This window comes from Lithobates pipiens, unplaced genomic scaffold (genome assembly GCF_037356315.1).
Source record: "Lithobates pipiens isolate NorthernLeopardFrog02 unplaced genomic scaffold, aLitPip1_a1.2 Scaffold_13, whole genome shotgun sequence".
Taxonomy (NCBI): Eukaryota; Metazoa; Chordata; class Amphibia; order Anura; family Ranidae; genus Lithobates; species Lithobates pipiens.
In genome coordinates this window covers 251,117,145-251,143,244 of record NW_027507718.1, presented here as the reverse complement: position 1 = coordinate 251,143,244, position 26,100 = coordinate 251,117,145, and the positions used below count along the sequence as shown (strand labels likewise).

The 26,100-nt window shown below is 41.6% G+C and overlaps 1 protein-coding gene across 1 annotated transcript in view; it reads left to right on the top strand.

Annotated features, from left to right (window-relative positions):
• The window catches only part of PARM1 (prostate androgen-regulated mucin-like protein 1), a 98,933-nt gene extending 76,778 nt beyond the window's left edge, over positions 1-22,155 (top strand). Inside the window, 2 exon segments of the mRNA XM_077476535.1 lie at positions 3,477-3,555; positions 19,747-22,155. Of these exon segments, the coding sequence (XP_077332661.1) occupies positions 3,477-3,555; positions 19,747-19,831 (164 nt within the window). The 3' untranslated portion in view covers positions 19,832-22,155.
• Positions 22,156-26,100: the final 3,945 nt, after the last annotated feature.

Genomic DNA, 26,100 nt, shown 5'->3' with positions numbered 1-26,100 from the left:
ACCAAGAGGAATGGGCAGCTTTACCATCTGAGAATATAAAGAGCCTCATCCACAAATAGCACAAAAGACTTCAAGCTGTCATTGATGTTAAATGGGGCAATACACAGTATTAAGAACAGGGGTATGTAAACTTTTGATCAGGGTCATTTGGCTAGTTTCTGTTGTCATTATGATTTAAAAAAAATAAACACCATTGATTTGATAATAAATGGCTTCAGCCAAACACTAACCATGAGTGAAAGAAACGTTTTTGTGTTCGCATTCTCTGAATAATGGCCAAGAAATCATAAATTCGGCCAGGGTATGTAAACTTTCGAGCACAACTGTATGTTTTAAGAACCATGCTGTATTTGGTACTGCTTTGGCTGCATGGGGAACTGTGTTCACAGCCTTTTATATATGACACAGTAGCCATACAGTATACAGTATATCGGTGGGGGAAAAAATTCAGGGAGTGGCTGCCAATTTATTCTTTCAGGAAAACGTGTCATTAAGTAAATATGGTAGTTACTAAGATGTGTCATGTATCGCTGATAAGTGTACTGGGGCTGACCACAATTTCACAGCCACCCAATTCAAATATATGACAGGTATGAATTAGCAGTTAAATAAGGTCAGCAGAAGTATTGAGTTTACAGCTAACGTTTAATCCGCTTAGATTTGCCTTCCCTACCTTTTCCATTTTTAATACACACCTTATTTTTGACCCAATTACACCATCATTTGGGTCTTTGTGCTTCTCTCTGCAATACAGGCAGATCATGGCTGGTGGACGTGGCAAACAGGGTGCTGTACAGTGGTGGCCCGTCCATCAGGGATGCACGGGCACCACCCAACCATCTATGCGTCTGCCCCCCCATCTACATACAGGGAGCTGGACCATGGATTCCAATGGGAGGCGGGGGGGGGGGGCATTTTTTTTTTGAAGCACGTGATAAGAGCCAGACGTTCTAATAGGCCAACGAGGAGGAGATGTATGGTCAAGGAGATGCATCCCGGGACACGGAGGAGACACATCCCGGGACACGGAGAGACTGAGGGGGGAAGCCGCTGTCTGTCAGCACAGGATGAGTGAACTGGCAGGGGGGGTGTGATGTTGTGGTGTGGGCTGGAGCAACGGGGGTGCAGACCAACCTATGTAATACTCACATGAAATTCTGAGCCTCCATAATCTTAAAAACTATTAGTGAAATGAATGAGGTGGGCAAGGGACAGTTAGGCTGGGGAGGAAAAAGACAGATCAGATGATGCTAAGCCGTCCTTCAGCCTGGACATTAATATTTTATGCTACACTTAGTCGGGTGCCATTTATTTGACTTACTACAGCTTCTAATGCACACTATAAGAAGCTCACAGTGTGCAGTGATATCAGAATAACCCATTTCAGTACAGTAGAAGAGCCTGTAAACCTGGTCAAGGCTGAAGGTAAGGCTGGAGTTCAGCCTTCAAAATACATATAGCCTATTGTAGGTCTTTGGGCATACTAAAGTAGTGCAAGTATAGGAAAAAACTGGAGAAGGTTTTATAATGTATGATATATTGAGTATGCACATTTTATTCTATAAGAAAAACAGAAATGGAAGGCGCGCACACCTAGTGCATTACCAAAGATAATTTAATAATAAGACATTTTTATATAAAAAATGGGTACTCACAAAATGCAACTGACAAAAGGCTATAAACACAGTGCATGGACATGCACAGAACATGGGGTACAGCTTACGTGTTTTCGGGGTGCACACGGTGCAGTAAAGCATGCTTTTTATACTTACTGTGGAGCCTAAGGGATTAATCCTCTGCTTTGTGTAAATAAGGCTTTTTGATCCTGTCTTTTCTGATCCTCCCTTTCTTCCACAGTCCCCAATATATCTGCTGATAGTACAGAGCCTTGGGGACAAGCTGCACATGCTCAGTTTGGTGTGTATTGCTAGAGGTTTTTTTTTTCTTGAGAGAGTACATGTGATCAGCACAGGGCCAATCAGCACCATCCAGATAGAGGGTCAGGGGTCCTGCAGCCTCATAGGACAGTCAGAGCAGAATAAAAATTCCTCCTACAAGTTTTAACCAGAGACTGATAGAAGTCACAAGACTGTTATATACTGCTGATGAGAAAAGGTATCTAGCAGTTTATATTTACTAAAGTAATTGCATTTGGGAGACCAGATATAGTGAATGCAGGGTCCTAGGTTTAGTAACACTTTAATAATAGCTTATTTTAACAATGTTTACAGGACTTGTGCAAGTGATGAAATTTGGAAGAGTATGTGGTTTAGGAAGAAATCAGCTGTCAGAAACCTAGATTCAAATAGCTGGAATGATATGATATGTAAATCCTGTACAAGTTCCCCTGGTGGTCAAGGATGATAACCACTTGCCAACCAGCCACCAGAATGACACGGCTGGGCGAAATTACGTTATGTAATGTCGTTTCGCTCTGAGGTCACTAGGGGCGCCCACGGAGCCGATGAGAGTGCCTGGTAGTCGCAATCACCGCCAGGCTCCTGCAATCGCTCGGGGCACACGGAGAACCGGGATCTGTGTGTGTAAACACAGTTTCCGGTTCCCTGAGGAGAGAAGTGACTGATAGTCTGTTCATACAGAGTATGAACAGCGATCTGTCATCTCCCCTATACAGTCCACTCCCCCCTATACAGTCCACTCCCCCCTTCAGTTAGAACACACACTAGGGAACACATTAACACCTTGATCGCCCCCTAGTGTTAACCCCTTCCCTGCCAGTGACATTTTTACAGTAATCAATGCATTTTTATAGCACTGATCGCTGTAAAAATGTCAGTGGTCCCAAAACTGTGTCAAAATTGTCCATGTCCGCCATAATGTCGCAGTCCCAATAAAAATCGCAGATCGCCACCATTACGACTCCAAGTGCACTCGTAGTGCAAAGGGGATTTGCCTTTAGTAAATAACCCTCATTGTGCTCTCCTAAAATCCATGCTTGCTGGCTGTAATATATAGTTTAGCAGAGTAGAGTATATTGCAAGGGAATTTAGATTGTAAGCTCTATGAGCAGGGCCCTCTGATTCCTCCTGTATTCGTAATTGTATTGTAACTGTCTGCCCTCCTGTATCATAATAATGTTATCCTGTATCATATTAATATTAATAATAATAAAGACCCCTCTTTGTTTCTAGCTGCTAACCATGTGACTTAATCTGCACTTATATCATCGTATACATATACTTATAGTGTAAAGGTCTTTTTTTTCCTGTTGATTAAAAGTGTTAATGCAGTAATTCATAGAAGCCAATCAGAAACCATCTCTGGAGTAGTCCAGAGATGGTTTCTGATTGGCTTCTATGAATTATTGCATGTAGCACTTTGTCTCAAGGAATAGGCTGCTAGTTTAGTCAATCCTGGTGCTTTTTGAATATTTTGCCTATATTTTATAAGATTTTCTCAACATATTTACAGTAACTATTATATTTAAAGTTTTCAATTCTTTCTTTTTTCTACAGGTAGTGTGGCAGCAATTACGATAGTTGTCATTGTCCTTGTCTTATTAATATTTGGAGGAGCAGCTTTCTGGAAAATTAGGTAAGTACATGAAGTGTTTTGGGGGTATTTTTAAAATGTTCTGTTAAAAACACAGGTATTGCTAAGCCTTGTCTGATTGACGCCAATGAAAGTGGAAATTGGTAGTGTTCCACAGTGTGATTTACTATCAATCTGTTTTGCTTTCTAAATACAGTACTTTAAACAATGAGCTTACATCAATGGTACCTTTTCCAGTGTACTAAATAAATAAATGAATAAATCAAGTGCTGCGCTGTCCCTCAAATCTTCAAAAATCAAGTGAATATGGGTTGATTTATCACGGGTGATCGCTTTCCTCTGATGATCTGCAATCAGACTGGGGTGTGGTCCTTTCTTGCGGTTGCGGGAAGGCTTTGACGAACCCACTTTCTCCAGAGCAGGCATGGTAGATTCTCTGACCCGAGAAGAAGCAATGTCCTTGTTTAAGGTACCAGCAACGGTAGATGAAGCTGGAACAGTAGGCCTCACAGCTGGAGCATACACGATAGTCTCCTCAGTTACCACGCCCGTGGCCCAGTACATATGATAGGCCCGAGGTGATTCGGTAGGCTGCTCCACTTTAAAAGCATAGTCCCCGCACCTCCGACATTGAGCAAATGGCCGAGCACTCGCAATCAGGCCGCCACAAAGTATTCCGAGGGCCTCAACTTCCCTGGGGGTATAGAGTATGAACCGCCCCTGCGGCAGCAGGTGGATTCCCGTGTCTTTCAATAAGGTGCCAGGCATCTGTATGCTGGTAGGACCTCTGACCGTTGGCATCCTAGGTCCTGAAACAGACGGCACACCAGGGACATGGAACATAGTTGTAGTTCAGCAAGTGTGACTAACTCCACTCTCTTCCTGCGACACACTCACGCGGTGCCTCGTGCTGGAAGACAAAACATGCGTAGACTCCTCCCACTGGTTTCTCAGTTTTCGCAATTTCGCTGGCTTTCTGTAGGACTCCTCCCACACTTACGCACCACAGTGAAAGTATTTTCCTTAGCGAAGGTGGCGCAGTTCAAAACTTCACCCGCTGTTCCATTAAAGTCACATGTAACAAACTCACATGTATGTCTTTCTCCTTGCGAGAGGTCACCGCAAATCCCGGACTACGAGCCCCCACATGTAGCACTTACCCCTTCGAAGGAGCCGTTGAATTTGATTCGGGCCTGCCAATTATCTCCTCCAGCTCGTACTCGTCCTTGACCAGGGGTTCCCAGGGTTGATAACCCAGTAACTGTAGAGACCGACACCTGAATTCCTTGTTAGGATTTTTATTTTGCATAAAACAGTTGAGCAAACTCAGTCTCTAAGTTGGGAATAGAGGGTATCAGGGTAAAGTTTAGCTCAGGTGCTTGGAACTGCTGACTTCAATAAAAGTCTCTCTCTATGTACACAATCCAGGGAACAGCCGCTCGCAACTGGATTCTTTAACTGTTGGATAAATCCTTAAGTTTTGGATTTAGCAGCCAACAGGTAATTCTAGCTTTTCAAAGTCTCTCACACAGACTTGGTTGGAAACTTGCAAACTTAGTTACAACTGGAAGGGTAGAAGTACCAGAATCTTTTAGCCAGTCCATACTGTAAGAATTGTGGATTCAGTCAATGTCCATGGCAGCTCAGCTTCCAGGCTCTTACCGAGCAGCCAGCCTTGCACGTGGCTCTCTTACTGAAGAGTCATCCCCTGGTCACTTGTAGAGTTGCTGGGTCTCTCCAAACCCGAGATGGCACCGGAACACCTTAGAATCCTCCTTCCAGTTACTGCGCCACAAACTAGCCAGTTCTGAGGCTCGGAAACGGATGGATCTGCACCTCAGGCCATGAGGGGCCCTGGGGGCTGGTCAGCAGGACCAGGACCATGGAGTCAGCAACAACTTCTGGACCGGAACCCAGAACCACGTGACTTCGGCACCTTAAGTACCCTTTCCTGGATTACGCGGTGAGACAAATGTGCCCACTGATTGGCTCCGAGATAAAGATTGGTACCCAATGCGTCCAACCAGACTGCGTTCTATAGCCTCCCACAGGTGTGCAACCCCACCTATGACCAGGCAGAACTTCTATACAGCCCAGCCAAACTGATGCCAAAGTACAATTTAACACAATTAAACCCAAAACCTACTACAGTTTTGGGCAAAAACTAAATTTGAACAGATAGTGCGTACTCATTAGGAGTACCGGTGCCAGCTCTTTCCTTATTTTTGCTACACGTGTATATGTGGGCCGTATCTTTGAGGTATCATCAGACGAAAAAAAAAGAAAACTCAAAACACAGAATAAATCTGGGAACCTATATGGTTCCTATTTCCAATAAAACAAAAAAGGCTCAGATACAGTATCTCACAAAAGTGAGTACACCCCCCCGACACACACACATTTTTGTAAATATGTTATTATATCTGTTCACGTGACAACACAGAACACTGCTACTTTGGATAGTAAAACATTTGTTTCTGCCAGTAAATACTTATTCAGCACACTTCCTGTTTCTTGTCTGGTCATTAGCCTAGGCCAGGTCTAGGCAACCCGCAGCACTCAAAGCCTCTTTGTCGGCACTCGACTCCCTCCCCATCAGCAGAGCAGTGCAGGGAAGTGTCAGTGAGCACTAATGCATTCCAATTTAAGAATTCCCCACACTGAACCTGCACTGAGGGGGAAGCACTGTGCCCCCACACATTGGAAAAGATGGGCAACATTGTTTGGTTCTCTAACTTTGCTGTAGCTGCAATCGTCAGCTTTTGTGATGGGGAAGAGATTGGGTGCAGTTCTGCTGGGGGGGCGGTCCCTGTTTCCAGGAGGAGGAGGACTGTCATTGGCCACTGCTAAAGCCAATCACAGTCTTGCTAGCCCCGCCCACCATCTGGAGGAAGATGGCTCGCTTGGTTGCCACTACCAATCTCAGAAAGAAGGGATTTCACTGTGATTGAGAAAACCACAATCAGGTGACAGTTTGTGGAATTACTGTTAAGCTTCTGGGAACTTTGTTGAAATTATTCCTGAACATTTGCGGCACTTACTACTGAACCCCTGCATTCTGTGTTCCTTTAAGCCACAGCCAGTATTCAGCACAATGAAAATAACACTCAACTTTTCCTGTGGCGCAGAGCGCCATACTTATTCTCATCTGCGGGGGACCAACTTATGATCCTGCACACAGGCCCACTGCTTTCAGAAAATGCCCCTGACCTGAGCTCATCATTCCAGATGCTTGTTTGTGACATCACATACATCACATACAAGCACGTGGGCTGGTTGCGAGAGGTGGATCAGCAGGATGAGTGTGCCAGGACAGGTAGATGTGTCTCATCTCTGCTTCCTTTCACCACTTTGCATATCACACATATCATAGATGAGAAAGGGGTACAGCGGTGGAGCAGATGAGCAGGAGGGTACAGCGGTGGGAAAAATGAGCAGGAGGTGTTCAGAGGTGGGACAGAAGGTCAGGAGGGTACAGCGGTGGGGCAGATGTGCAGGGAGTTACAGTGGTGGAAGAGATGAGAAGAAGGTACAGCAGTGGGACAAAAGAGCAGGGGGTTACAGTGGTGGGCCAGATGAGGAGGGGATTACAGTGGTGGGACAGATGAGCATGGGGGTTCAGTGTTGGGCCAGATGAGCAGGGGATTACAGTGGTGGGACATATGAGCAGGGGGGTTCAGTGTTTATCTTTCCCTCAACTCTGACCAGTTTCCCAGTCCCGACCAATGAAGATAGTGTTCTTTGGGTGATGTGTCGGGTTTGCGCCAGACATAGCGTTTTCTTTGATGGCCAAAAAGTTCACTTTTAGTCTCATCAGACCAGAGCACATTCCTCCATACCTTTTGGGAGTCTCCCACATGCCTCTCCGCAAACTCAAAATGTGTCATTTTGTTTTTTGCTGAAAGTAATGGCTTTCTTCTGGCCACTCTACCATAAAGCCCAACTCTATGGAGCGTACGGCTTATTGACGTCCTATGTACAGATACTCCAGTCTCTGCTGTGGAACGCTGCAGCTCCTCTGTGGTTACCTTAGATCTCTGTGCTGCCTCTCTGATTAGAGCCCTCCTTGCCCGGTCTGTAAATTTTGGTCTGCGGCCATCTCTTGGCAGGAAGCTGTTGTGCCATGTTCTTTCCATTTGGTTATGATAGATTTGATGGTGCTCCTAGGGATCATCAAAGATTTGGATATTTTTTTCATAACCTAACCCTGACTTGTACTTCTCAACAACATTGTCCCTTACTTGTTTGGAGAGTTCCTTGGTCTTTGTGGCAGTGTTTGGTTAGTGGTGCCTCTTGCTTAGGTGTTGCAGCCTCTGGGGCCTTTCAAAAAGGTGTGTATATGTAATGACAGATCATGTAACACTTAGATTGCACACAGGCGGACATCATTTCACTAATTATGTGACTTCTGAAGGTAATTGGTTACACCAGAGCTTTTTATGGGCTTCATAACAAAGGGGGTGATACATACGCACATGCCAATTATCAGTTTTTTTATTTCTGAAAAATCGTTTTATGTATATATTTTTCTAATTTTACAAAGCCATGGGGGTGAATACTTTTGCAAGGCACTTTATGTTCCACAGTGAGTATAACAAGCACATTTTAAGGTTACCATTAGCTTTCTTATGTCTTTATCACAAACGTTTTGTCACTTCAGATAGAGTAGACTCAGTAGAGAATGTTTAAAACACCTGCTAGTTTTGTTTTGTGTTGGCATATGTGTGCCATGTCCTTTCACTTTCCATCCTGTAGACACAACAGGAAATAAGAAATCTCTCAACTGTGATGGAAATGCCACTAAATTAGTTGTCACCCAGAACAACTATTCACATTACCCTTTGTTTCCTGTTCTCTTCTATTCCTGTTCCTAAAGAATTTGATGTGATTGCGTAACGCATATGAGGTATCGCCACACACGCCGAGTTAGGGGGAATAATTCCATAATTTATGGTTAACTCTAATTTGGTAGGATGTAAAGTTTTTTAAGTCGTCGCCTATGGACAAATTTGAATATCGTACTTTCTCTCCGTTTCATGGGCACACACAGTTTTAAGGCTTGACATATTTGGTATATATTTATCAGACATGATCTGATTTTTCCATTTTTTTCAATTGGAATTATATTGTGTTTGTGTGTGCTCAAATTCATTTTAGTGTATCCATTTCTGAAATAATAGGTTTGAAAAACAGCTACCCAAAAGATATTATTAGAGATAGTAAGATCAAAATAGTAAGTCCCACAGCCCCCAGATCTTATTAGACATGCAGCTTTCTGTTTCATTTTCTCATCAATGATGACATTTTCAATGTACCGGTAGTAAACTTTAAGCAACTTACAAGGATGCCGTATACCAAGCAGTGGGCTGTCTGTAATTTAGTCTTGAGATATGTGCAGACATCTGGGGGAGTCAGTAAGTGGATTATAGGAGCAGAGAGATGAGATTCTCGGAAAACATGTCTACTTGCTGAATTGCCCTTGCTATGGTTGCAAAGAAAATAAATTAGAATTATGACTGGCTGCAGATTAAAATTGAAAGGTAATTGTTACTAGCATCAACCCTGTCCTGCGCTTACTGCCGTTTTCATACCCTCCTCTCATACACACACTTCTACCATAAAACCCTCCATACTCATTTCTTTCATATACTGCTTACTATCATACTCTCAATGCTTATCTACTGTACATAGTGCAAGCCACCCTACCGCTGACACTCCTCTTCTGTTCATACTACCTACTGTCATACCCTTCACACTTTACTCCTGTACATACTGCCCACTTTCATACACTCTGCAATTCTCTTCTGCACATACCTGCCACACCCCTCTCCTGCACATACCACCTGCCACACTCCTGTCATGCACATACCACCCGCCACACACCTCTCATGCACATACTGCCTGCCACACTCCTGTCATGCACATACCACCCGCCACACACCTCTCATGCACATACTGCCTGCCACACTCCTGTCATGCACATACCACCTGCCACACTCCTGTCATGCACATACCACCCGCCACACACCTCTCATGCACATACTGCCTGCCACACTCCTGTCATGCACATACCACCTGCCACACTCCTGTCATGCACATACCACCTGCCACACTCCTCTCCTGCACATACTGCCTGCCACACTCCTGTCATGCACATACCACCTGCCACACACCTCTCATGCACATACTGCCTGCCACACTCCTGTCATGCACATACCACCTGCCACACACCTCTCATGCACATACTGCCTGCCACACTCCTGTCATGCACATACCACCTGCCACACACCTCTCATGCACATACTGCCTGCCACACTCCTGTCATGCACATACCACCTGCCACACTCCCCTCATGCACATACTGCCTGCCACACTCCTGTCATGCACATACCACCTGCCACACTCCTCTCCTGCACATACCACCTGCCACACTCCTCTCCTGCACATACCACCTGCCACACACCCCTCATGTCTGCCATACCACTTGCATATAAGCAAGCCTTTAAAATGAGCATTTTTGAATTTTCTCATTCGTGTCCCTTAGACTTTAATTGTGTTTGCACTTTTTTTTTGCCTGTTCGCATTTTCTGCAGCGAACTGGGGGGTGTTCGGCTCATCCCTACTCAACGTGCATGTACAGCACACTATAGCACACCACAACGCACAGATGAAAATACTCTGTGCACTACATTGTGAAAAATAGTGCAGGACCATGAGTGTTTAGGGGCTTTTTACATTTTAGCACAATGTTTGCTGGTACAATTTTACAATCACAGGAGTTCCCTTACTGTCTGCGATTGCTCTGTATGATTGAGGCACCTGACTAGTCAAATTTGGGTGACCTGATTTGGTGTTAAAATTTTGTATTCTCCCTAATGGAATTGCTATCAGTGGGCACCTTCAGTTATTTTTCATCTTTCCAACTATTAAATCTTCTGCTCTTGTTGTTTTAACTTTGGATAGTAAAACATTTTTTTCTGCCAGTAAATACCTTATACAGCCCACTTCCTGTTTCTTGTCTTTTCATTAGCCTAAGCTTATGACATCATGCACAGCACTCTCTCTCACTCTCGTGAGAGTTTGCCAGCAAGGGAGGGCAGGAAGGGGAGGCAGGAGAGTGGGTGAGGGGTGAGTAATAGGAAAGCCAAGGAGAGCTGCAGAGCTGGAGGGGGCTGGGTGAGGGCGGAGATGGCAGGAGACTGCAGAGATCCATGCATATTCATATAGAGAGAGAAACGTGCAGGCAAGCAGTGGTGTGAATGTGTGTGTCTGTCTGTATATGGTGTTTGTGTGTGTGCTTTTGTATAAATGTGTGTGTGCGTGTGTCTGTATATAAATGTGTGTGTCTGTGTGCCTCTGTGTGTCTGTCTAAATCCAGGAAGTGAACAGGCAGCATCTTCAGCTGCCAACAGTTAAAATGGCTGCAGCCAGACTCAGTGGAGGGAGATTTCTGCAGCATACTTGGCAAGTATAGAATCACGGTATATATAAAATAATAGGCAAAGTGGTTGGAGGGAAGCTTCGGAATGGCAAAGATGTTTATATTACAAATTATGCGAGCTGACTGCAGTTCCTTTTTAATTTCAAAGCATACGTTTTTTTCAAGCAGATGAGAAAACTTCTGTGGAATAATAATCATTAGGATGAGGACTAGATAAACAAGTTCTTATTCTTCCTGGCTACTCCTTTCTGTCACTGGCCCTGTGTATATCACTGCTGCTCTAGAGATTAGAAAGGAATTTTCTGTTTATTATGTTAACAATAGAAATGAGTCAGCTCTCACCAAGGAAATGAAACTGTTACTGAATATATATCTTGAACCTTCGGTCGGCAGACATTCCATTTGAAAACCTTGTCACTTGTAGCTGCTGCTTTGCCGCACAATGTACCTTGTGATTAAAGTGGGGATCTATCCCAAACACCATTTCTTAGCTTTGGATAGACTGAAAAGAAGTTAGAACCTCTGTCAGTGACACTAAAGTCCCCATCGGGAAGATTTCCCCTCGTGTCCATCTTTTTGGAGTAATCTCGGCAGCAAAATATGGGGACAAAGCAATACAGATACCCTTTTTTTTAATAGCGTAAGAAAAGGTTTGGACTTGTTATGGATTATTTTGCCACTGTTGGTAAAATTCACAACGCCAATGGTCAAGAGAGCAAGAAGTTTCTCAATAATGGCAGCAGTAAGGGGCTTGCACTGGATTCCAAGCCTTTCATTCACTATCCAAAAGAAAAAAAAAGTTTAAAGTCATATTAAATGTAGATTTTTTTCTTTTAAATAACAAGCATGTCATACTTACAGTGGTTTTGCACTGAGCAGCCTTGATCTTCCTCTTGGGTCCCCCGCCAGATCTCCTGGCCCCTTTCTGCTGCCGAGTGTCCCCATACCAAGCAGCTTGCTATGGAGGCATCGAGCAAGCTCACTCCTGAGCTGCTGCTCTATGTGTTCATTCACACACAGAGCATGACTCTGCCCCGCCCCCACTCTCCCCTTATTGGCTGTGATTGACAGTGATGGTTCCAGCTGCTGTCTCAGCCAATGAAGAGAAAGAGACCCGGGGAGCTGTTGCTCTCATGCACATTGCATGAGAGCAGCAGCTCCCATTGAGATGGGGCTCAGGTAAGTATTGGGGGGGGGGGCTGTTGAACATAGCAGGTCTTTTACCTTCTTGCATAGAATGCATTAAAGTAAAAAACCTTGAGCCTTTATAACCACTTTAACTAATTATATAGTTGAATTTACTTTTCACCTGTAGCTCTACCAAAATATAAGTATGCATAAGCATTATTGAACAACAATCCTAATTTATATAAATTCCTTTAGAACTTATTAAATAACTCTGGTTGACCAATCTCAGCAGAAAAATTAATTGTTATAGAGATGAGATAAGAAGGTACTGCGTGGACTTGCCCCTATCTTGGCTGTATTTCCAAGCATACATGCTTTTATTATTATTTGCTAATATGCAGTATATTTTTTTTTTATATAACACTTTTTGAACCAATCGCATCCATCTTTGTTCCTAAGTGAGCTGCCTAATATTCCTACCACTACCTACAACTCTACACTCACAGAAGGTCAGCCTTTGGAAGTTTGTCATGTATACTTAATTTTTAAATGATGAAAGCTGCAGTCGGTATCTCTTTAGCAGACACGTCTTAGGCAGTATCCCACTAAAAATGAAATTCCTATTGCAGGGGATGTCTAAAGCTTTACTTACTGTATTTTAGTGTGGACTTCTAACAAAATCAGTCAGCCTATTACAGTAGCAGGAAATTACAATTTTAGGGGTGACAATGAACCAATGGTCTAAAGAACACCTCTAGGTTGCCATTGCACTAAATTGTATATTTGGGCAATTTTAGAGAATTACAGCAAGTGCATATTCAAATGGAAAGATAATTTGTAGTAAGATTAAATTACAAAATTACTTGTGTAGCAATTTTAAATGATATATATATATATATATATATATATATATATATATATATATATATATATATATATGAAAATGAATTTTCCTTTAACTGAACCATAAGTTAAAAGACTGGATGGAAACACACTCAATTCTGGAAGAAACTCACACATAGGGTGAACTGAATACAATGGTGTTCTTTTTCTGAACTGATCCTTGGGCCTTAAAGGTAATGTAAACCCCATTCATGAAATTTGACCTGGGCACATATATCTATAGTGTTTACTTATCTCTCTCCAAACCCCTAAGTCCCATGTATTTCTGCCGCTTGATACTTCTGTTATCAGCATGATAACTTCTGACAAGCTCTTTGACAACCGAGATGAAACCAGCCTGAAATTTGTGTCAGGGATGGTGCATAGAAATAGATTAGCAGAAAAAAGTTGTTTTTTATTTTGAAATCTGAAAAAAATGACATTTAATCATTGGATGAATCATGTTCCCCTGTGCTCCCTCTGATGATGAGGTATGCAAGAAGCCCATCTTTTACCTTTCACAGTCCTGGATGATATGTTTTCTACAAAATGCATCTGTCAATCTTTTCATCCTCACAGACCGGCAGAACATATTACACTGTGAAATGGTTTATGAACAGCTGTATGTTATCTATAACAAGACCTCGACTTGCCTGTTCTGATTACTTATAGTAAGCATTTCAACTGTATCATATAATCAGTATGGCAGCTCAACAGGCAGCCTGGTGATCTGGAAATGTGAATGAGGCATATTGCATTTGTAATTACATTTACAAAATGAGCAAAAGGCCATAGAGTACATAGACAGAATCCACAGTCAAACAAAGAAGGATTAATTGACTTTTTGAAAGAGAGCCAACACTGTTATCTGCGGATGTTAACATGGAGAAATTCACTTTTTGAAGCGGAGCACTTGGCAAATATAAAAAAAAAAAAAGAAAACATACTTTTGATGAAATCATTAAAAAAAAATTAAGTATATCTAAGGTCAAAGTTTTTTGTTTTTGTCAGAGTAAAAAATTTTGTCTGTGTCCCTTGGGGTTGATTTCACTTTTCTTCGTGGAAGTGGTAGGAAACATTTCCAAAGTAATTGGAAATCCCCACATAGACAGTTGTCACTGTCGAAACAGGTGTCCCCATTGGAAAAAAAATTCTGTCTCTTTTTGTTCTGGTAACAATAGTTAAAGATTAAATTTTTCATCAATTTTTGTTCCAGTGACCATGGTCACCCTAATGGGGACACAGACAGCAATAAAAATTTGCCGCACTGTGAAAAAAGATGATAAAAGACTACACAATTTAATTTGAATTATATGGAATGTCTCATAAATAATCACAGTCCAATGATGGAGCCTCCAGTGAAAATTCAAAGTGATGAAGAGTTACAGAAATTTCCATGCCCAAATATGGATCCAACTTGCATTGTGAATGTGGATATAAATATCAAATCAACAAGTGAATCACCGCAGTGCTCCTCCATCATATACAAAAAATGTCTCCTTACCAGAGAGTGGACTCTAAGTTATAGGAGTCATTTAGGTAGAAAATGCTCTTATATGGGATGGTGTACAATTAATCCAGCATATCATGGGTAAAAATAAAAACATCCCCATAGTGGAATACTGTATATAAAATGTATTGTAGATAAACAACACCAACTACTCACATTAAGTTAGTTGAAACAAGCATATATGCAGTAAGTATCAGCAGGGCCACTGATAGAAATCATGGGGCCCCGTACAGCTTACCTGACGGGGCCCCTTCAGCTCCACCCTGGCCCCGCCTTCAGCCCCGCCCTGCCCCTGGCCCATCCCCAGACCCCACCTTGAAACAAAGTGCAGGTTTGTCTACAAGTGATAGGCATTGGCGGCACTGTCTGCAGCACATTATGGCATTGGCGGCATGGGTGACACTGTCTGTAGCACATTACGGCATTGGCGGCACGGGTGGCACTGTCTCTGCAGGCAGCACATGCGTTATGGGCCATAATGCATGTGCTACCGGCAGACAGTGCCGCCAATGCTGTAACGTGCTGCAAACAGTGCCAGCCGTGACACTAATGGCATAATGCATGTGCTACTTGCTGACAGCGCCACCCATTCCACCAATGCCATATTATGCTGCAGACAGTGCCACCCATGCCGCCAATGGCATAATGCCATTGGCAGCATGGGTGGCACTGTCTCTGCAGGCATCACATGCGTTATGACATTAGCATCATGGGTGGCACTGTCTGCAGCACAATATGGCATTGGTGGCACTGTCTGCAGGCAGCACATGTCTTATGGGCCATAACGCATGTGCTACCTGCAGACAGTGCCACCAATGCCATATTCTGCTGCAGACAGTGCCACCCATGAAGAGGCGTTCTTTCGCACCCGAAATAGAGGAAATAGTCCCTCCCCTGCCGCCACCTAGTCTGCGGATAGCTATCTGCACCAAAAAAAAAAAAGGAAAAATAACCGGGGGGTGGTGGTGGCTATTCGGTTGGCAGTTGATTCAGACGGACTCTGATTGGCCATGGCTGGAGGATTTTTTTTCTATATTAATTATCTGCTCAGCTTGCCTGGGCCCCCCTGCCGGCCGGGCCCGGTACAACAGGGCCAGTTGTACTGGCCTATCAGCGGCCCTGAGTATAAGTCCTGGGAATCAAATTGATTCTGATGAAATGCGTAGGGTGGGATATGGAGCAATATTTCCATCATGGATGCATGCACTTTTACTTCAACTGTTGCAAGAGTTACCTCAACACCCCACAGGGATATTTTTGGTTCTTTGGAGATTTTTTTTTAGCATCAGACATTTTTGGGGATGAATTCACTTAGCTGGTATAAATTAGCAGTCATTTCAAATCTTCTCCACTTCATTCACCACATCATTTGGTGATCTTTTTAAATCCCTTGCCAGACTCATACACATTTACAGCTTACTTTCTGAGGGGGTCTCAGAGAAGTCTGTGGAACTTGGCATGGTGACACCGTACATGTCCATAGTGGAAAGAACACCAAACCCTAGGGATTAAAATGTACAGTTTCCACCTACATACTCCCTAATTAAGTTATAATCATTGACACCTAATCTGGAACACCCAACTCTAATTTTATTAATTTGAAGAGGTCATAAATGTAGAGTTGTACTTTCTTTTTCCATATGACAGAGTTACATTTTCTTAAATCTAGATAATGAAAATGATTATACCATATCAACTGTAGGTATCAATTGTTCAAGTATTCCACCTTTATCTATAGGTGCTATTTGAAGCAAGATTTAAAGTTGGCCTGTTCAAATATGTTTAAAAAAATCGATGATTTCCATGGGGTGTTTCACATGACTGTATTTCTTATAAAATGAACACAGAAAAAAACACTTATCTTTTCCTAAGAAAATGCTGCTCCATGCTTCATTTAACACAAAAGCATTTTTTTCCAGGAAAGCTGGGCATTTGATCTCCCAGCTGATCTTTATGTATCCATTTCATAACATAGCTTAAATTAAATTTGATATTCTAAATTAAATTTGATATTCAAAATTAAATTTGATATTTAAAATTAAATTTGAGTAGGGGTCCACAAGCTCGCTGTTATAACATCTTCTGTCTGTAACAAATTTACTTTATGTTGCCTTTCTATCCTGTTTTAGGTCTTCTCTATGTGTTCCCATCCCTACTAATTTTTAAAACCTTTCCTTGTTGAGAAATATGTCATCACTAGGAGCCTCTCTAACTTTGCAGACAGTGTAGCTGTCAAAGTCTGCATGAGTGGATGCGGCTAGAGGTTTTAACATTTTGCCACAGTACAAGTCATTTGAACATCAGGAGAAAAGCAATACATGCACAGGAGTTTATTTTTAACATTAAGGCCACTTTCACATGGGCTTGTCCATGTACGGATTCTGCTTTGCTCAGCAGGGATCAATCCGCTGATCCCCGCTAAGCAGGCAGATAACAGGTCCGTCTCCGCTCACTGTGCAGAGATGGACCTGTCAAAGCCCCGCTGTCCTCTATGGAGATCGGATGAAAACTGTCCTCCTGTCCATCTTCATCCGATCCAATTCTTCAGACGGATGGAAAATGGGTTTCCATACGTCTGGATTTCACAGATCGGATAGCAATGGATTTCAGTGGACATGTCACCGCTGACATCCTCCGCTCCACAAAGGTGCATGGACATCGGATCAGGTTGGCCTGAAAAACTGACAGGCGGACTGGATCGGAATATGATAACTACAATATGCATTTGTTCAAAAGTAATGCATCTATAGTATTTTTTGGGAGCTGCAAAGGGTATTTTTTTTTTTTACATGTAAGATGCTTGAATTATAAATATATCATACATATGATATATGTAGTTGTTTATTTCTAAGTATCATAGAAGTGCTTCACATTTTCCATGCAATACTAATATCTTCCCAGAAAACTTTGAGATTCTCCCAGGCCAACTTCACTACATGCTTAGTGCATATGTGGAGTAGTTCAAGGTCTTCTAGCTGAAAGCATGCAATCGGGTTTGCTGTCAATAAATTTGGTGGAGTGGTGCTCACCTTTCACAAAAAATATAAACTTTTGTTCTGGTTTAAGAACCTTCATAAATCCTTTATGCTAACATTTCTACAGTTTGTAATACTCTGACAACATTTAATGCAGATACTCAAGGGGAAGGAGGATGTTCAATTTTAGAAAAACCAAAAATATTTCAGATCTTCTACTTAAAGGAACTGGTAAAACTTGTCCTTCCCTCTTCTAAGACTTTCCATTCACCGCTGTCTCTTTGTTATGTTAGGTATAAAAAATATATATACTTTTTGTGAGACAGAAAATATAAAAGTAGAAAATCTGTACTGCAGAGTACGCAGAATTTCCTTCATCTCCCAGAAAGCCCATTGTTCAAAAAGTAATAACAGATAACACCTAAATAATACTGCTATAAAGAAGACAAGATATTGAGTTTGTAAAAGTTAACATAGCAGCCACTACACTAAAGGGTCTATTTATAAATGTTATCACACAAAATTCACACAACTTTCACCCAGGATTCGCATGTTCTAATTAAATCCAGTTTGAAAAATATGTGAATCCTGGGTAATGGTTGTGGAATTTTGTGTGACAACATACTAAAATCTAATACTGTATTGTTAAAAGCAAATGATGATTTTGTTCTACTTTAAAATACTTTGGCACAATGCTTTTTTCCTCTTGGCCCACATTACCTTTACCTTTCTTGTTATGCTGTCTGAGCATTAGAGAAAATAAAGATATTACCGGTTATCTGAATGGGCTTTAGTGTGTGAAGTTGTATTGACTGACTTGACTCTGTGTTTTGGACACAAGCTTTCTGAACATAATCAGTGAAATAATTACTGAAGATAGGCCGCATTATAAAAAAAAAAATTCACAAATGGGAAATGGCCTAGACAGTCCAAAGCTGATATTTAAAAGAGAAGTTTTTTTTATTATTTTAGAATTATGTGGATGCAGAATCAGACAGACCTCTGCCGTCTCTGCACTGAGAACCGAGCCACCGAACATCGCTAATGGCTTGGTTCTCAGAGCTCCCCAAGAGGAGAGCTGCTGACTGTCATCAGCATCTCTCCTCTGCTTCTTCACATGCATTGGAGCGCTGAGCTGTGGCGGGGTGGGGAGCGGCCATCTCAGTGGTTCGCTGAGACTGCCATCAGTCAAGGCAGCTGGTGGATCCAGACTTGGGAAGTCAGGATGACGCGGTGTCTCGACTGATGACAGTGACGTCAGCGGAGAGCGGACTTCAGACCACTCTCCGCTGAAAATGGGTCACAGTAGTGCAAAATTAATTGCACTCCTGTGACCCTTAGGAGAAGCCCAGCCTAAAAAGATCAGGCTGGATTTTTCTTTTAAACATTGCATGACTGCCGAGGCATATATCATCTGCAAGCACAGCCATCTCATTTGGCTTAAAGTGTCCCATGTTCAGTGAGGTGAGTTCATCCAGGTTCAGGCCAGCTCACCTAAGACATATCGAGAAGATGGAGTGGCCATGCTCTTGTTCTAGCCTTAAAGCAATCTACATATACATCATTTTTACATTGGAGGTCAATTATGTGATTTCTTAGGGTTCATACGTACAGATTTTGTCAATGCCTATATAGCTCATACAGACATTAGAATAGCATTAAAGTAGAATTCCAGGCTAATCCTATCTAGTCTTAAAAATGCTCCTTCCCCTCTCCTAACACATATGCCGACTAACCTGTGTAAAAAAGATGTATATATTTACCTATTTTCAGCACGCCCTGCTCCAATTTAGAAGTACGTTGTATATTTTAAGGCTTCTCCACAACTGTTGGCCTCAATGCTGGCACAATGATTTTGCCATTACAACTGGCTTTGACCACATAATATGGCTAGCTAGCTGCTCTGAGGTTTTCCCAGGAGCATTCTGGGATATCATGCAAAATAAATGATCGGGTTAATTCAGAATAAGCATTTTACAATTGCCTGGCAGGCATTTTATGAACAGGTCATTCAGTTTTCTTATTGACTGGTATTAGAAGTGCCAATACAAGCAAAGAGCTAAAAAAAACTTTACGCCGACTTATTCATCAACACAAAGTGATGCTTGCACTCTTGAAAGTTTTTGTACATACAGATATGAATGTTTACGTTATAAATATTGAAACAAGGCATTGATGAACATTTTGGAAGCTTTCGCAAAACTTAGAAAGTGCTGAGAAATGACATTGAATTTATTGTTTGGCATGTTTTACTTTCCTTTGTAAACATCTAATTTTGTAAATGTTCTTTTCTGTAGGCATGGATCCTATGGAAGACTACGGGAAGAGCCAGACTATGGCTCTTTAGGAAATTATAACAATCCATTGTATGATGACTCTTGAAGGAGAAATTTGATTCTGAAGAAGAACAAAAATGTGCTGTCTGTTTTACTGTTGTGCTGGGTCACACCAACAAATACGCTTTACCTTTGAACTCTCAGGCCTGCTGAATTGTATGTCTGCTGTGCATTGAACAAAATAAGGAGCATGTATTGAGCCTAATCATCAATCACCACTCTTCATTAAACCCCTGAACTGTGCCCGTTCACCTACAGTATGATTGTACACACTGTTAAGATAAAAAAAGGCCTGATATCAAGAAGGAAAGTAATGATTCTATATTTTATTATTAAAGTGAAATTTTGCACAAATAAAATATTGATTTATTTAGTTATTTATGTAAGCATCAGCATTTAAAAGGAAGCCGAAACTGTAAATTTGAATATAGATGGGTAAATGTTATATGCTGTTTATAACACATTTGCTATGTAATGCTTGAAACAGAAACACATTTGCTTTAAAGAGGGGTGCAGGCTTTAAAAAACAAACATACAAACTCACCTGGGTGGATGCAGCATTGGTCCAGTGCTGCATCTCTTCCCCGCCACCTTTAAGACTGAGAACCGAGCTATCAATGCCTTCTGATCGCTCAGTTCTCAGTCTTCAGTGAGCAAAGAGCCAACTGGCTCAGCCTCTCAACGCCACTTTGCAAGCGGCTGGCTCAGCCTGAGAGGCAGAGCCAGCTGCCAATCTAGGCATTTGGGTGGATCCCGACATTAAAATCAGGATCGCTCCAGAGCCCGAACTGAGTGATTTCAACTGATAGTGGAGAAGTAGGGCCAAAAGAGCTTTTTAAGGTGTTTATCCTAGGAAATATAACTAATGGAGCAAAGGCATAGAGGTGAAGGTTTTTCTCTGTTCTTCCACCAGTCATCTCTTCATCGTGGAATTTCCTTTTCTGCTATCCAGCATAATAAATGACCATGACCATTTTTTGCAGTTTTGCATCCCTTCCTCTTTTTTTATCTGCCTTTTTTTGGGGGGTGGGGTTCACAAATTGACACCTCAATGCATTTATGAGCAAGGTTTTGTTTGAGATATAAAGTAACCTTTTTACCCTTCACTGGTGCCATGCATAGCTTATGCATAGCCTCCAGTGCTGCTAGACCCATGTAACTGCACCTTGATGTGCTTGCAAGCCGGGGACATAGAAGCTGAGGCCAACTAGTCTTTAGCCTGCTGGCACATTTCAATGCTAGTGCAAAGATGACAATGCTAGACACCTTGCAATTTTGGAGGAAGGGAGGAACTCAACTATTACCTGCAAGATAACCCATATGTGCTTATAGTTGCTTTTTTATCCCAAGGTGCAGTTATCATTTAGTTCTTGACGTTTCTGTCTTATCATGGTTTAGTGTAAATTTTGTTATCTCTTTTGTCATTTTGTATAATTATTTTTTCTCATTGAATTAATCGCCTTTATAAACTGATAGTTTATAGAAGTGCAACTGTGGAAGTATTGTACTAAGAAGTATTACATCGATGTGCCTTTTAAATCAGGGACAGATTTAGAGACTGCCATAGTTAGCTATTCTAAGCATCTGTTTCACAACATCACTAATTTCCACTAGACAGAAATAATGTGTGTTTGTTTAGTTATGTTCAACTTTTATGGTTGGGCCACAAGCAGTGCTTGGGGCTCAAAGAGGATGGCTCTCACCAGAACCCCATACATTTAATAATTGAACATGAAGACCACACAATTGTATTTTGGGATCTGCAATTAAAGAATGGACTATTGTGATGTGGTGGCAGTGTAGATGATGGCCTGATATTAAAATGATTTAATTTTTCTTCTGCATTTCAAATCAGATTCTGTCTGCCTTTAATTATTCAACTGTGATTTTATTAGAACTATTTTTCAAGAAACATAAACTGAAGAATTCATAAAAGGGCTTTTATTAATTAGGTCCAAAGCTTTGTGTCCTGTATGTTCTTGCTTGCCAAATATCCACTTTTTATACCAATGAAAATGTCCTAAATAATACCTGGCATTGTCTCATAATAAAGTGTGAATGCTAATTATTAGAATTTGCTTGACAACACGTTACAGTATCTTTCACTGATTTGAAAAACAGATCAAAAGTGTAGGAATTATTTATATTTTGCCTTGTCTATTTTTTTTTTTTAATGCAGATTGATTGTGACTTTCCAAAATGTATACCTTTTTTTCAATAGTGATGGCAACTGGCAAGTAAGCTTTTCAGTCACTGGATTTAAGGGAATGCAAAGTCATTACCCTGGACATGTATATCTATTATGCCTTCTGTATCTTATTTGTTTGGTAACTTCAGCAAATAAATTATTGATGCTAAAACATTTAAAAAGGGTCATCATTTTTTAGAACCAAGCCTGAGGCCTATATGAGTATACTGTTCTCTTTGCCAGGTCAGACAGATAGACCTGCTAAACTCTATGTATTGAAGGATATGCTGATGTTTAGGGGCCATATGGGAGTATGTATGTGTGGATTTTTTAATTGTTTGAGTATTAGTTTAAAAGCAAGAAGAGCTTTAATATATTTATAACTGTAAAATGGAGAAGGAATCTGGCAAGGTTCTGCAACAGGCTACTGTAGTTTGTCAACAAATTTGTCAATAGCAGCTGTAAGTCCTCATGCACACAGGACGTTAGAAAAAATGAGCTGCAAAGCCACTACCAAGGCCAGGAAAAAGCGGCTGTAGTAGCTTTTAGCATTGCCGTAAACGCACGTTTAGCCATGTTAGCTTTTATCAGTGTTTCTCTGCCTCTATTCAAAATCAATGGTTCCCTATGAGAGCCATCTTAACTGATCCGACTTTCAGTCCATTAATTAGAATAGAGTTGATTGAAAAGAAGTTGCATCCAAGTCGGATCATGATGATCCGACTTGTGGTTCGACTTGTGCTCTGAGGGTCTTCAAGAGGAACCCCACGCCAAAATGAAAGAAAACAAAAACACAGTAGGGTCCCTCCCAGGATCCATACCAGTCCCTTTGATCTGGTATGGATTTTGAAGTAAACCCCCACGCCCAAAAAAAACGGTATTGGCCCCCCCCAAAATCCATACCAGACCCTTATGCGAGCAAGCATCTCTGCAGGTCAGGAAAGGGGGGAGAGCGAGCACCCCCACCCCTCCTGGACCATACTTTTTTGGGTGAATGAGTATGGGTACATTGTACCCATACTCATTCACCCAAAAAAGTATCAAAAATAAAAAAATAGTACACATGTTTTTGACAATTCCTTTATTAACCACTTAAGGACCGCCTACATACATATACTGTGGCAGGGCAGCCCTCTAGTGCAAAATCACATACCTGTATGTGATTCTCGTGATCAGCTCTCATGCTGCCGGAGCCCTGCTCTTGCTGTCATTGGGCACAGCAGGAGCCAATCAGTGGGGCCAGGGGCCAGCCCCCTGCGTTCGTTCGGGAGAATGACAGAACGGCAGTAAACAAAGCCACTGCGGGGCTCCCTCCTCCTACCCCGGCCGCCGGGCCAGTGGGAGAGAGGAGCGGCACCTTGCGCATGCGCAGTAGGGTTCCTGGCGTGAAGCTGTAAGGCTACATGGCCGCATTCCTTTACTCACAATGGAGGAGGGAGCACCCAACAACTGATGGAAACATCAGCTATGGTGCTGACAATGCTGTACTCAAGGACAGGTAAGTGTCCAATTACTAAAAGTTAGCAGCTGCAGTATGTGTAGCTGCTGGCTTTTAATTTTTGCAGCGGTGGGCGGACCTTCGCTTTAAATTATATGTTTGTGAGACTCTCACTCAATTTCAAGGACTGTATGCAGCCTGTACTTTAAGTTGTCTTAGGCCCCTTTCACAAGAATGATCCGATCAGGTTCAACTGCAGATTTTCAGGCGTACCTGATTAGAACCTCCATTCTCTTCTATGGAGTAGCGGGTGTAAATGGGCATGTGTCAGTTTACGCCTGCCTACATCTGATCCAATCCAAAACAGGCAGATGGGTATCCGTTCACCTTCTGTCTAACGGACTGAGTCAGATGGCAGTCAGGTGTAAACGGACAAGCGGTCGATTTACATCCGATCACCCATAGAGAACAGGATCTGTCTGTGTGCACTTTGCATAAGCGAGATGTGTCTATGTCTATTCTGCATAAGCAGGGTGGACACAGACCTGTCTATTGCCTGCTCAGTGGGAATCAGAGGATAGATCCCCTGCTGAGCAAGCGGACTGCAGGTGGAGTCATCATCCCAAATGTGAAAGTGGTTATGACTAAGGCCTTATAGGGTGAAACGCGTCAACATTTCTTATTTGCGTTTGGTCACTGTGGCTTGTTAATAAATACTACATTTTTTAAGAGCAATCACCAGAGTGCGGATCATCTTTTCCCCATGTGAAAGGGGCCTGAATCTGGCCATAGGTGTTTTTTTTTTCATTCAGCCATTTACTTCATCCACATATATGAGGTCGATGCAGAATCTCCTGGCGAGGACTTTGTACTCTGACAGCGGGACCCACCACTGTCAGAATACACTGATCAGCGGCTGTATCTCCATTCGATAGAGGTCAATCAAGCTATCAACTTCTAACGAGCAGGAACCACCATACACTGCTCAGAATTGAGCAGGTCTGTGCAGAATCGGTAGAATTTTGAATAGTGTCTGGCCAGCTTTAGTTTCTACTAATCACTGCTTTTTAGAACCATGTCCAATATGCAGCAAAAAGGCGACCACACACATTTTTCAATATGTGTGTCCCATATTTTTGCTATATTAAGATTGTCCCTCTGTTCCAAGTTTAGATGTTAGGAGGTATGCAAAAGTGGCTGGCCAACAAATCCTACACAAGACACAAGAGTTGACTTGAAATACATACAGAAATATATACAATGGTGTATTTAGCTGTTTGCTTGAAGGTCCACTTTAATTGTATTAGAAGGAAACTCTCATTAGCAAATTAAGATTATGTAGCAAATGTCATACCATCAAAACATAAACTGATGACAATAAGATTAGAAAGTATGTGGTGGGTAACAAAAAATAAGGGCAACAGAACAACTACTTGCTGGCTGTTGTTAAACCAGAATTACTACCACTGTTTCTAGTCGTGTTCCAATGCAAGAAAAGGCAGTACTGTAGACTTGCGTTGTATATTATACAGAACATGCAGTCATACCTCAGATTTCTTTGTCAAATTATCTCTACTTAGTCTGATTGAATATTTACAATTCCCATAAGTGAACAATAAATTAAGCTGAAACAGCAAATTAAAACGTCAAATTGCAATACTAACTAAACATAGCTGTTTAATAGAGCAGAGGGATTGCAAATGATTTACAAAAGGTTAATATTACACTATTGCCTATTTATTTTATTTATTTATTGTTTTATTTATTTTTTTTTTTTTAAGCACCATTACTTCCTCAATAGTCAAATCATTTATCTAAAAATCTAAATACAATCCACCCCCTTCAAATAGAATATCAGAGTTAAAAAATAGGAAAGTTGACTTTTCTGGCTTGTTTTTAAAGGATACATATTGGGTTGTTATCCTCATCCTTGCTTTAATACTTGGAAAATCTCTGAAGAGTCACAAACATTAATACAGAGATGTGTTAGAAGAGCTAAAACGTGAATAAAGTATATGTATTTGTTCTGGGTCTGTGAATAGGCAAGTAGTAAAGGAATAATAAAGTACTGCAGCACAAAGCATCTGGGACATGAAATGGTCAGCAGCATTGAGGAACCATTTGATGGTTGGAATATATTTATGATCTGATGGATCAATAAAATAGAAGATTTATTATGGTAAGTACGGGAATGCTTTCTTCATCTATCATACTTAACAATATGGATGACAGCTCCACCTAGGGGCAGCATTTCCATATGTGTTTCTGTCATTCTGAACTCCTTTAGTTAGTTAAAGTGTTACTAAACCCACAACAGTGAAATCAGTTTGTATATGCTGTAAAGCATGCTTGTTATACTAACTGTGGGACCTAAGGGGTTAATCCTCTGCATTGTGTAAAAAGGCTGTTTGATCCTTTATGCACAGATCCTCCCCTTCTTGCATTGCCCCCAAAACATGTCCAGATAAGACTGAGTAAATGGAGCCAGGCTACACATTCTTAGTTTAGTGTGTATTGCTAGAGTTGTTTTTTTGTTTCTTGGGAGAGTGCATGTGATCAGCACAGGGCCCATCATCACTGTCCAGACAGAGGGTCAGGGGTTACGGCATCCTGATAGAACAGCAAGTTCCATATGAAAACTCCTACTACAAGCTTTAACCAGCCACTGATATAAGTCACAAGACTGCTA